Below are 13,655 nucleotides of genomic sequence, written 5' to 3' on the forward strand. Positions count from 1 at the left end.
TTAACGGGTGCTAGAATAGATGTGTCTGTCTGTCTTTCTTTCTTTCTTTTTCTCTCTCCTTGGCCACTTTCTGTCTGTCTGTCTTTCTTTCTTTCTGTCTCTCTCTTTCCTCAGCTGTCCACCACCACCCCTTGCCTGTTCCCCCTGTCCAGCAGCAGCCCTTCTCTCTTCCTTTTACCTCCCCCATGTCCAGCAGCACCCCTTCCCTGCTCCCCCTGTCCAGGAGCAGCCTTTCTCCCTTCGTTTTACCTGCCCCATGTATAGCAGGACCCCTTCCCTGCTCCCCCTGTCCAGCAGCAGCCCTTCTCTCTTCGTTTTACCTCCCCCCTGTCCATCAGCACCCCTTCACTACTCCCCCTGTCCAGCAGCAGCCCTTCTCCCTTTGTTTTTCTTCCCCCCCTGTCCAGCAGCACCTCTTCCCTCTCCCCCTGTCTAGCAGTAGGCCTTCTCCTTTCCTTTTACCTCCCCACCTGTCCAGCAGCAACCTTTCCCTCTCCCCCTGGCCCCCTGCCTGTATTTCTCTGTTGTGCCATGCCTGCCTGCTCCGTGGCCCCCTTCTGTTTCCCCCCTCCCAGAGCAAAGCATGATTGTTGTCTGCCCCCAGCACACCTCTCCCCCCCAAAGCATCCCCCTCTCCCCTTCCACTTCGTACCCACACGACACCCTCCTGCCGTTACTGAGTCAAACCGCTGAATTCACTGCACATGCCCCAAGGTGGGACACACGCCACAAGCTGCCCCACGTGCCACAATTGGAATGTGGCCATGGACGCACACATCATGATGGCAGGGATCACGAAACCCTAAGTGCGCATGCGCCCTTAGGGTTTTATTATAGAGTATTCACTTCCCCAGCGAGTGTTGGTTTCTCCCAATATACTGTATATGGATGCCATTAAATTTAGTTTGGTTTGAAGACCTGGCTTTCTCTGCTCTTCCTAGACTTTCTAAAATTTAGTTGCGACCATTTATACCATCTAAAACCTGGTGTAAATGCCTGCACCTAAATTGTTCATGGACTGGGCGCATTCTATAACAGCACATGTAATTTTTTAGGAATGCTCTTGGCCCGCTTTATAGAGTTTGCTTAGAAAGTTGTGAATGTAAATTCTAATTAGTGTCAACTAGTGGGATTTTTTTTTAAACATTTTTATTATTTTATTTAGTTACAATAGTGTAGTACATTTAGATTGAAAATAACAAAATATAACAAAGAATACAGTATCTCAAACAATAATATTATAGAATCATAGCTATACCCAACCCCTTTTCTTCAATTATTAATATTGACAATATTAAATATCTTTAGTATGAAGAATTAATATCTATATTTTCATTACCTTTCCCTACCCTACCCCCCCCCCCCAACCCATCCCAGATGTGTAATGAAAAAACTTCAGAAGGGAACATATTATCTTTTAATGTGAATCAGCAAATAAAGCCAATGGACTCCATATTTTGTTAAATAAAACACTAAACCCTAAACATTCTGCATTCATTCTCTCATATCTATATGTATTACATACATTTGTTCACCAAAATGTATAATTTAACCTATCATGGCTTTTCCAGTTAAAATCAAGAAAAGACGGTTTTTAAATTTATCAAGGGGAGGTTTAATATGTAAAATAGTACCACAGATTATTGCTTCATATGTTAATGGAATATCTGATTCTAAGACTATAGTTAGTGGCCAATTATTGGCATTGATTGGCTTGTTAAACAATTAAGTTGCAAGTGCGCCTTTAGCCACCATATACAGAATCTGGGGGGATAATGCACAAAGGCCAATTGTAACTGAGCTTGGTTTCCAGTGGAGCAAGAAGAAATTGTCAAGTTAAAAATAGATTATAAAATGGAAAGCATAATTGCTACTCAAAAAGGATATTATAATAAATTTAAAAAGATCTGGGGGCCATTGACAACTTACTGTAATGAGTAGATACCATTTTCTATTGAAAGTATATTTGCAAATGGGGGGAGGAGGGTGAATTAAAATTTTACTGTAGGTTTAATCAATAGAAAAGAATATTTATTTTTGTATATTTTTGATTAATTGCTAAAGAAAAGGGTGGGTGGGGAGGGAATAAATTTATTTATTTGATGTTATACTAGAAAGAAATTCAAGTGATGTATTTAATTTTAAATGTTTTATTATTTGTACATTTGTTGTAAGATTAAGAAATGAATAAAGAATTTAAAAAAAAAAGATTTGCTGTAGCTATTCATTACCTCCTTTTCTGGTTATCAAAATCTCTAGCAATTAATATAGAAAAGTAAATCTCTTAAATGATATTAATTTTTAATAACATGCTTACAGCACATTGGCTTTGTAGACGGCTCGTTACCCAAGGAACTGCTGCGCCATTCTGGAACTTTATGGTGCAATCCCCAGTCAGTTCAATTTATTGCAATGGTAAAGGTTAATTAACTTTTTTTGCTCATTATTTCATCATTTTCAACTGTTCCAATTGCCCTTTAGATTATAAGTAGCTGGTTTATTTAAATTATTATTTTCATTAAATGAAGAGTGTTTCTATTATCGATGGATACAAAATGGTTTTCAAAAAAATTGTATGTTGGTAAACTATTGCTTGAGAAAGATCCCAATATACTGCCTTATCTAGTGGCTCAATCCAGCGCTTCCAAGAGAAATCATATGTCAGGCCACGTCTTACTCTGTTACTTCCCATCTATAACATAGTAATTGCTTGTTTCCTGGTGCTTCAACCAGTCTTTTTTTTGTGAACTGCACATCATCAATTCATTGGGAAGTCTAGCACACTGCAAAGTGTTCAGTACATACTGAAAATATTGACATATTTCTAGCACATGGGACTGGAAGTCAGGAAGTACAGGAAAGCAGATTGCTTTTCCAACTAAACTTTCCTTTTAATTAAAACCATCTGAAATTTGTCAAGTGAAAGGCCATCTACATCAAAAGTCTTTGGCATTAGTAGGCACATCTGTTCATGTCTTCCAGATGCAAATCCAAACAATATGAATATTTTTGATCTCTGGACCCAATTGGGAAAGCACTCATTTAATTATAGGAAACACCAGGCTATCTTAATGGTTCCTGGGGTGCCATGAGGTACCTGATCTCCTCATGTAACTTAGCAGACTGAGTGAACTTAGCAGGTTTTCCACTAAATTTGGAAATTCCATAGACTGGAATATGCTTTGAGAGTGATATAAGATCTTTATGTTTGGTGTTAGGTACATGAGACGGTTTAGAAGTTTAGGGAAGGGGTGGGGGGAACCCTACACTTTGGGCCCTATTTTATAAATGGTGCCTAATTGGGGGGGGGGGGTTGTTTTTCATACAATTGTTTATTTGGAGCACTGCTTGTTTGGCTGAATTTCAGTACCTGTGATTTTCGTCTGTTCCAATAAAAATTGTTTTACCATAAATGGTGCCTAAATCATAGGTATCTATCAATCTTAACAGGTGTAATTTATAGAAGCACGTCTAGTGGTGCGTAAAGTAGACTTAGACACCAGTAGGGGCCTGAACCTTAGGAGTCAGTATTTAGGCCAAGAAGCCTTGGCATATATAGGGTATACCTAAGTCCACTTTAGGTGCCTACATGCAAAATTTGTCCACAGTCTGTGAGACCTCGTGGCAGCCAATCAGCTAGCAGCTCTGCACAGGCAGGAGCAAAGAAAGGTCGCTCCTGCCCTGGTTCACTGCTGGACCACCAGGGATTCAAAAGGTACACGGGGAGGCGGGAGAGAGGTAAAAGTTCTTAGAGTCAGCCGGGACAGGAGGTGAGAGGGTTCCCTCCTGTCCCGGCCTACTGCTGGACTACCAGGACTTACGGCAGGCCCAGTGGAGGCCTGCGAGGCATCGGGAGGGAGGGAGGTCAAGGTACAGAACCTGGCAGGGAGAGATAGGGGCTGGGTTCAGAGATGGGCAGAGAGGGAGGGAGGGGGGCTGGGTGCAGAGTTTGGCAGGACAGGGCACTGCACTTGAACCTTTTTTCCTCCTTTTTAGGGAGAAAAGGTTACCTCGGTTTATATTCGGTTCAGTTTATATTTGAGTATATACAGTAATAAAATTGACTGAGACTCTACTATACGCAAAGCTTTCTTTTATTTAGCACCCAGTTTTTGGAACAAACTTCAAAACTATATGCTGTACATCTTGAATTGAATTTTATAGTTTTTAAGACTCTTCTAAAAACTTTCTTTTTTCAGCTTGCTTTTGGTTCCGCTATTCCTCAAAATGATCATATTTATTAACAAGGCACATAAATATTTCTGCATATTGTAGGTCTGAACGGAGGCATACAGGCACATCATTGTTTTCTCTCTTTCCTTTTTGAATAATTGAATTGGTCTTTCCTGTATATTATGGAGTTCCTTTCCTTTTTATGTATTTGTTTTGTTAGCCTCTTCTGAGAACTGTTGTAAGCTTTGGCAGGATATCTCATTTTAATAAACCATAAATATATGGAGGTAGTTGAAATCACCAAAATTTATAGGAGAGAGTACAATAAATCACTGAATAATTAACCACTACATACTCTATATCAGGGGTGCCCAACGCGTCGATCGCGATCGACAGGTCGCTCACTCAGGCGACCCCAGTCGATCGCAGAACGGGTTCCCTTCTTCCCTTCTCTTTTTTCCCCTCCTGACTGGCCCGCTCCTGAATTCTGCTGCTGCCTCCGCTGCTCAACATTTAAAAAAAAACACAAAAAAGGCTTAGAGAACTTATGCTCCGGGGGCTAACATGTGCTTGTACCGGCTTCCCTTCGCTTCCCTCTGAAACCGGAAGTTATGTCCGGGGAGGGGGAGGGGGTAAGAAGGGAAGCCGGCACGCACATGTTAGAGCCCTGTTCGCGGGCTAAAGCGGGAGACAGGTCAGTGAAGCTTGCGATTTGCTCTTCTTGCTGCCAAGTCCTGCCTACTTCTGTTTCCTCAAAGGCAGGACCCGGCAGCATTTTTCCCAAAATGTCGATCTTGGGCCGATCAGCCTTCCTCTTCCCGACCTCAATTGTGCCGTCGGAGAGGAAGTTCTGGCCAGCGGAACTTCCTCTCCGACGGCAAAATTGACGTCGGGGAGAGGAATGCTGGTGGGCCCGAAGCAAAGAGAGCTTGGCCGGCGGCGGGCGGCTTTGGGGGCCTGTTATCCGATGGCAGCGGCAGAAGCAGTGGCTTGTGGGTGAGCAGGGAGGGAGAAAGAGGGCAGGCAGGGAGACAGAAGGAAAGAAGAGAAACAGAAAAAAAGAATGGGGGCATGAAGAGAGAAAGAAAGAGAGGGCAAGGAGAGAAGAAGAAAACATTGGGGGGGGGGGAATGAAGTCAGGAAGAGAGGAAGCATACAGGCTAAAAGAAGGGAAGAAAGATTGGATGCACAGTCAGAAGAAGAAAGTGCAACCAGAGACTCATGAAATCACCAGACAAGGTAGAAAAAATTATTTTATTTTAAATTTAGTGATCAAAATGTGTCTGAATTTATATCTGCTCTCTATATTTTACAATATGGTCCCCTTTTACTAAACCGCAATAGAGGTTTTTAGCGCAGGGAGCCTATGAGCGTCGAGAGCAGCGCTGGGCATTCAGCGCAGCTCCCTGCGCTAAAAACTGCTATCGTGGTTTAGTAAAAAGGGAGGGGGTGGGTATTTGTCTATTTTTGTATGGTTGTTACTGAGGTGACAGTGCATAGAGTCATCTCCTTTGACCTCTTTGAAAAAACCCCAGAATAGGAATGATAATTAACAATTGTATGCGTACAGTGTGCGTTGTGTTTTTTTTTTAAATTTTATTGTTGGTAGATCATTTTGACTTGGTCATTTTAAAAGTAGCTCGCAAGCCCAAAAAGTGTGGGCACCCCTGCTCTATATATTCACTGGAACCCATCTCCCAAACCCATCCAGCAGGGACAGAAAACAAAAACGCAAACAAAAATAGCAAAGTTAAAACAGGTATAAGTGCCGAAAAAGGGGCCGCTGAGCTGATGGTGGCTGCCGCGATCAGCTCAGCTGACCCGGCAACATGCCTACCCCCCCAAACAATGATCGTGGCAGGAGAGATGGCTCATCTCTCCTGCCATGATAGCGATCGCCCATCCCAGCTGAACTACGGCACTTTGGGGTGAGGAACGCGGCAGGGGAGATGCTCTGCCTTGATCCTGACCCCGAAGTGTTGCGGTTGGGGGGCGATCACTATCGTAGCAGGAGAGATGAGCCATCCACCCCCGACATGACCAGGGCAGGAGAGAGCCCAAGCCCTCCTGGCCGAACAACTGCCACACTCCCCGACACGATCGTGGCAGGAGGGAGCCCAAGCCTACCTGCCCCAGAGACCAGCACCCTCCCTGACATGATCAGGGCAGAAGGGAGGCCAAGCCCTCCTGCCCCAGAGACCGTCACCCTCCACGACACAATCAGGGCAGGAAGAAGCCCAAGCCCTCCTGCCCGGCAACCCCCTAACCCCCACCCTCATTAAAATATGGGCAGGAGGGATCCCAGGCCCTCCTTCTCCAATGCAGCCCCCCACATCCGGCCCCCCAAACTCCCGATCGGCCCCCCCAACACCCCTGGACTGGGTTGGGCCCATGTGGGTGGGGCTTGAGGCACCTGGGCCAATCAGGCCCTAAGGTCTGCCATTCTGAGGATGGCGGGCCTGCCGGATGAACGGGCTTGGGACTCATTCATCCAGCCAACTTTCTTAAGGTACGGGGATTGGGGGGGTCGCGGGGTCAACGGGTGGTCTCGCGAGTCAGTGGCTGGGGTGGTATTCAGGGGGGCCAATCGGGGTTTCAGGGGGGCTGGATGTGGGGGGGCTGTGTTGTGGCAGGAGGGCCTGGGATCCAACCTGCCTGTATTTTACTGGGGATGGGGGGTAGGGGGGTCTCCAGGGCAGGAGGGCATGGCCTCTCTCCTGCCCTGATCATGTCAGGGAGGGTGCCGGTCTCTGGAGCAGGAGGGCTTGGCCTCCTTCCTGCCCCGATTGTGTCAGGGAGGGTGTCGTTCTCCGGGGCAGGAAGGCTTGGGCTCCCTCCTGCCCCGGTCGGGGAGGGGGGTGGATTGCAGCAGGGGAGATGAGCCATCTCTCCTGCCGCAATTGTTGCTGGGGGGGTTGGAATCTGTAACCAGTGTTCTTTTTGGCAGATACCAGTTACAGAATCCAGCTTTTAGGTGAAGGACTGGCTCCCCCTTTGCCTAAAAGCTTTTGTGTTGGGCATTTGGGACTTTTTTTTCATTAATTATATGTGGTAAGTATAGACATTGTGGTGGTCTGGGCATTTAAACAGCTGAACGTAGAGGCAGGCCATTATCAAACAAAACCTCCTTTGGACATTTTTTTGAGAATGGACATTTTCCCTGCTTTTACTTTCAGTGTTTAGGGCCTAGTCCAAAAGAGGACTTAGACTTTTTTTATTATTATGCACCTCCACCTCTCCTATATTATTTTTTAGGCTTCTAGCATTTGTATTCATTCACTTCAAACTGTGTTTTTACTTGCATCTACAGGCTGCTTAGAATTTGACAGGGATAATTTGTATCCTTTACTCTTCTCTCCTCTAAAACAATCATGCAGGTTATAACAAATACATTTCTAGCTCTGGCAGAAAGTTAGGTTTTAAAACTATGGGAAAGAATTATGAAAACTAGTTAATAAAGTTTGCTTTTTAATATTCAAACCGTCTTTACCAATAAATCTGCAATTTCTCTTTATCTCCAATCTTTAAATCATCAAAGTGCAGAGCAAAATTTTGATGTACTCTGTACCTAAAGAAATGTCCTCTTTTCTGAGGCTTCTTAGAAAGAAAGTTATTTGGAACTTTCCTCTCTATATAGGTTTGAGTCCAAAGGGACTGCTTCAAATGGTTTTTGTTTTGAATATTGCCTCTACATAATCAAAATAAAACTTGAAAATATTGATAGTGTTTCTGTACATTTAATAATTCTTCTTAAAAGTAATTCTTATTCTTCTCCCTTGTCTTTATTCTGTTTTTACTGCCTATGCAGGATGCTGACATGCTTGCTGGTGACATGGTAGCTTGCAAAGAAGTTAAAGAGTCCATTCCAAAGATGGATGAGCTACAAGCCCAGCAAAGTATCCTTTATAGCCAAGATTTGATGGTTTAGTGAATTAACTAACATTTGTTTTAGTAATTATACCATTGGTCTATAGAAATAGCACTTAAAGGCCCTTTTTGCATAGGGTGTTTATAGAAGAATTGAGATGGTCCAGGTCAAGATGTGCACAATTCCCCTGAACTTTACAAAAGTCTCTCCTGAACACAAAGGGCTCATAATCAAAACTTAGACACGTCTAAAAATTCACCCAAGTTAGCACTTGGATGACCTAAAAGACAGATTGTCCAAGTGCTGATAATCAAACCAACTTTCTGGACGTGCCATAGGACTTTTTATGCCTCTGAATGCTACTGTGCACTCAGAGCTGAAAGGAGTGGTTAGGGCAGTATGTGGGTGGGATGGGGGCCGACCTAGACTTAGCCATCCTGCAGGGATAATCGAATGTTTTACTAGACATCCTGGATAAAACTTAATCGTTGTGAGTTAGATGATGTAAAAACAGGTATAAATGCCAAAAAGGTATCCAAAGTGACCGGATAACCACTGCAGAGACAAAGTAAAGACCCTCACATACTCCTCTAGTGTTCATTGATCCTCTCACATCCCCACAAAGATCAGAATAAAAAAGTACATACTTGTCAGTATCTGAGTCTCAAGTCTCAAAATGTTATGCAGAATTGATGAGGTGTAAATTTATTCTTGATCCTTTTCCCTCTTATCCTTTTCAGAAATCGGCCTTGTTCAAATTGGTCTAGACTGGTTTGCCAAATTTCTATCTTCTCGCTCTTATTCAGTCAATATGAAAGGCTCCAATTCAAAATTGTGAAGAACCCTCTGTGGTGTCCCCCAGGGCTCTCCATTGTCTCCAATCTTATTTAACATCTACATGAGTTCATTGAAACATTACAATTTGAATACCTGAGAAACTTTACTAACATATGCTGATGATCTAATCTAATCTAATCTAATCCTTAGGTTTGTATACCGCATCATCTCCACGTTCGTAGAGCTCGACGCGGTTTACAGTAGGAGAAATAAGAAGGAACTACAACAGAGGGTTAGAGGTAGAAGTGTGAAGAAAATTTAGAGGACTTGATGATATCTTCATATTACTTGAGTTTGATCCACATCTCAATAATTTGATACCCAATATGAACCATTGTATTACTAAACTTCAGTCCTGGGCGACAATGGTCCAGATGAAATTAAATGCTGCAAAGACTAAGCTTTTATGGCTTGGCCCAAAGTTAGATTCTCTCCCTTCTGCTGTGATCTTAGACTCAGGAGAATCTTTGAAAATGGAGTTTTCCTCGTTAATACTAGGTATTGTTATCGATTCTTCACTTATTTAAGGACCAACTAAACTCGCTTATTAAAAAGTGTTTTTTTCAGCCTCCTTGCTCTGAGAAGAGTGAGAGCACTTTTTCACCAACAACAATTCTCTGTATTTGTTCAATCAATCATTTTGTCAAGGCTGGATTTCTGCAATTCAGTGTTTTTGGGTCTTTCAAAGGTCAGTCTGCAGAGACTTCAATTAATACCAAACACTGCAGCTAAACTTATCTTTGGTAAGAGTAAATTTGATCACATAACCCCTTTGCTCAAGGAATTACATTGGCTTCCAATGTATCTCAGAATTCAATTTAAGTGCATTTGTATTGCATTTAAGATCCTATTTGGCATTTTTGCCACTTTGATTCCTTTAGACTGGAATGTTCATAGATCTCATCTTGCCAGAAGTTCTCAAAAATTAAAACTTATATTTCCCTCTCTCAGTGGTAAAAAAACAGAACCTGGGAGGAAGTGACGTCACCCCGGTAGATGGCCGCTTAATTTCGGAGCTCTGATGGGGCTCGCGGTTTCAGATTAATAAACTGCTTCCCGGGACGCAGGGCGCGACACCCGCTGAAAATCAGGATCGCGGATTATATGGCGAGTCGGAGGAGATTGGAGAAATTCCAATTTACAAGCGCTAAGACGGTAAAAACCCGATCGCACGCTCCCAGCTCCCCGAAGGCGTCTCCCAAAATGGCGGAACCGAAAGCAACTTCACTGCCTGAAAATCCCCACAATAATACCTCGGACACGGAACAACTTATAGAGGGGAAAATCGAATTATGGTTCAGAGATCTGAAGGCAGAAATGGTGGGGTTGCGGACGGATGTCAAAGCAGCGCTGGGGGAGCTACGGGCAGAGGTGGGCGAACTAAACAGCAGACTTCTTGTGGCAGAGGGGACGCTAAGCCACGTGGAGACATCGGTGGAGGAAAATACAACAGCAGTAGATTCAGCGGTAGCACAATTAGAGGACTTAAAGAAACAGGTGGAAGACCTGGAAAATCGTTCCAGGAGGAATAATCTGCGCTTCAAGGGGGTTCCAGACTTGGAGAGATATAAAGATGCAAGGGAAGTGGTAACTGATTACTGCAAAACACTACTTGCAGACGAGGGAACCAGGGAAACACCCATGATTGAACTGCAGAGAGTGCATAGAAGTTTGGGACAAATGAGGGGACCAGGCAATAGAGATATAATAGCTTGTTTCAGTGATTTTCAGCTGAAAGAGAAAATCTTACAAGCAGCGCGACGCCGCCCTGACTTTGTATGGCAGGGGTTGAAAATAGCGGTGTATCAAGATCTGGCCCTTGCAACGCTACAGAAGCGCAGAGCCTTTCGAGAAATTACTCAACTACTGAGAGCTGAAGGATACAGATATCGGTGGCTTTTTCCCTTTGGATTACAATTTACCATAAATGGGACACACAGGAAGGTGGACACAGTAACGGATGCATGGATAGCACTGAAAGAATTTGGATGCAGGCGACCGTCTGATTTTTCGGAGGGAAATCGAAAGGACTCGCTACTGGAGACGGGGGAAGGTGATTCCCTAAGCACTGCTGAAGAAGTCCGACCCTCGACATCAGCTACCTGAGGCGGAGTTTGGACCGTTACTTAGACATTTACACTTGGTATTCAGTGGACAGGGGGAGCATGGGGCATCCATGTTAAAAATTGCCTCTGTGCTCCTTACTGTCCTACTCTGTGCTCCCTACTGTCCCATTGGATAAACACTGATGGAAAAGTAATGGCGGTCACAGCTGTTAAACTGCTGTGGGCAGTGGTACCATGCTGATATTCATGATTATCTATATATATGGATGTGACTGAGGTACTTAACGAGCGTATGGTTTTTCTGCGGATGAATGTGAGTATGACAGTGTGCGTGCTGGGGTTAAGCATAGAAAGAGGGGTATTAATGGGCCTTATTGGTATGACTCACTTCTCAATATGGCAGATTCGAAAATGGGTGAATCAGCTAACTGGAGGGGGGGTGGGGGGAGGGGTAAAGATGGGGGTATGGATTCTGGCGGACGGGGGAATATGAAGGCTGGGAGGTCCCTGGGGAAGGACCCGGGGCTGATCATAGGATCATGGAATGTAAATGGGCTTAATAGCCCGGGTAAAAGAAGCATAGTTTTCCGGGAACTCTATAGGATGAAGTGGGATATTTGTCTTCTCCAAGAGACGCACTTGAGACCACGGGATGTATCCTTGATCCAGCGGCCAAAGTTTGATATGCTCTGGACCCATCAGGGTGAGGGAGGATCAAAAAGGGCGGGGGGCTTGGCAATCATGGTGAGAAAGGGCCTAGGCCTGCAGGTGGAAAAGGAATATCGGGATGAAGAGGGCAGGTGTTTGGCAATTCAAGGGGTTCTTCAGGGCCGACCTCTGACCATTATCAATGTTTATGGGCCTAATGCGGGCCAAGAGGCCTATTATCACAAATTGAGAGGAAAACTGGGAAGATTTGTAAAGGGAGCGATATATCTAGGGGGAGACTTTAATATCCCTCCAGAACCGGGGGTAGACCATTCTGGGGGAGGGCGTAGATCACTTCAAAAGCCGGCTGCAGCACTTCGGGCATTAATGGGATCTCTTGGCCTCATAGATGGCTGGCGATTATTGCATGGGACCCAGAGATCCTATACATTTTATTCTCATGCACAGAATGTCTATACGAGATTGGATGGGGTATGGATACATAGGAACCAGGCAGGGGGACTGCGGACAGCGGAGATAGAACCGATGCATGTATCAGACCATGCGCCAGTGTGGCTACAATGTGAAGATATGGTAGATACGGGGGGAGGTAGATATTGGAAGCTTAATGAATCCCTGTTGAGTTCCCCTCTAGTGATATCAGCTGTGGAATCTGTGATTGATGAATACTTAATACTGAATGATACGGGGGCAGTATCTGATGCTATACTTTGGGATGCGCTTAAAGCGGTAGTTAGGGGAGAATTTATTAAATGGGGGGCTAGGTTTAAAAAGCAGAGAGCCCGAGCCTTCCTAAATTTAAGGACTCAGTTAACCGAATTGGAATTGCAACATCAGAGTAAGGGGGAACCCCACGTATTGGCCAAATTGCAAAGAATCAGGGATGACTTGTATCAATTTCAAGTAGAAGAAACGGAACGAGCGCGCGAAAGATTTCAATTAAATATCTATGAACATAGTAACAAAGCTAGCGCGCAACTGGCTAGGTATATACAGATTAAACAAAATCGGAGCACCATAACGAGAATTAAGAAAGGAGTAGGTGGGGAGGTACGGGTAACGGACTCAGCGATACAAAAAGAATTCCTAGCTTTCTATACAGGGCTATACGGACAACCGGAGAACTGGGACAAGGAAAAACAGACTGTCTTTCTGGACTCATTACAGCTACCCGAATTATCAGACGAGGATAAGAATTATTTAAGGGAACCGATTCAACTTACTGAGATCACAGGGGTGATAGACGGGTTGAAGAATGGAAAATCACCGGGATTAGACGGGTACACTAGTCGATATTATAAACAATTCTCGAAACAACTGGGACCCCTTTTGGTAAGAGTGGCTAATGGACTATCTGAGGGAGGTGGGTTACCATCTACAATGGGAGAGGCAGGGGTGGTTGTGTTACCCAAGCCAGGGCGAGATCCTTTGCTATGTGGATCATATAGACCCATATCACTATTGAATCAAGATGCAAAGATTCTGGCTAAGGTTCTAGCACAAAGGTTGGGAAAGGTATTACCAACGCTGATACATCAAGATCAGGCAGGATTTATCCAGAGGAGACAGGTGAGCGATAATATTAGAAGAACTTTAAACATATTATGGGAAGCAGGCAGGGGCCAAGATAAAGCAGTTTTGATATCAGTGGATGCTGAGAAAGCATTTGATAGGGTTATTTGGGGGTTTCTTTGTGATGTGATGGATAGGATGGGACTGGGAGGCATGTTTGGAAAGTGGGTTCGGGCCCTCTATGCTGCACCTAGGGCCTGTTTACGGATAAACCAATCGTACACGGACTTTTTTCCTATCCTTAGGGGAACTCGACAGGGATGTCCGCTCTCCCCACTACTGTTTGCGGTATCGCTTGAACCCCTGGCGTTGGCCATAAGACGTCACACTTCCTTGGTAGGGATCGTTATTGGGGAAGTTGAGCACAGAATAGCGATGTTTGCAGATGATATCCTCTTGTATGTGGGAAAACCTGAGATATCCATACCCCATCTCTTAACGACATTCGATAATTATGGGAAGCTTTCAGG

General features: G+C 44.3%; 1 protein-coding gene across 5 annotated transcripts in view; it reads left to right on the plus strand.

Moving 5' to 3' along the window:
- SMYD3 (SET and MYND domain containing 3) overlaps nucleotides 1-13,655 on the plus strand; it is an 876,287-nt gene that overhangs the window by 772,540 nt on the left and 90,092 nt on the right. For all 5 annotated transcript variants that reach the window (XM_033938605.1, XM_033938609.1, XM_033938607.1 and 2 more), the window contains one exon: nucleotides 7,982-8,069. In XM_033938605.1, the coding sequence (XP_033794496.1) occupies nucleotides 7,982-8,069 (88 nt within the window). The remainder of the gene's footprint in view (nucleotides 1-7,981; nucleotides 8,070-13,655) is intronic.

The sequence above is a fragment of the Geotrypetes seraphini genome, chromosome 3 (genome assembly GCF_902459505.1).
Source record: "Geotrypetes seraphini chromosome 3, aGeoSer1.1, whole genome shotgun sequence".
Classification (NCBI taxonomy): domain Eukaryota; kingdom Metazoa; phylum Chordata; class Amphibia; order Gymnophiona; family Dermophiidae; genus Geotrypetes; species Geotrypetes seraphini.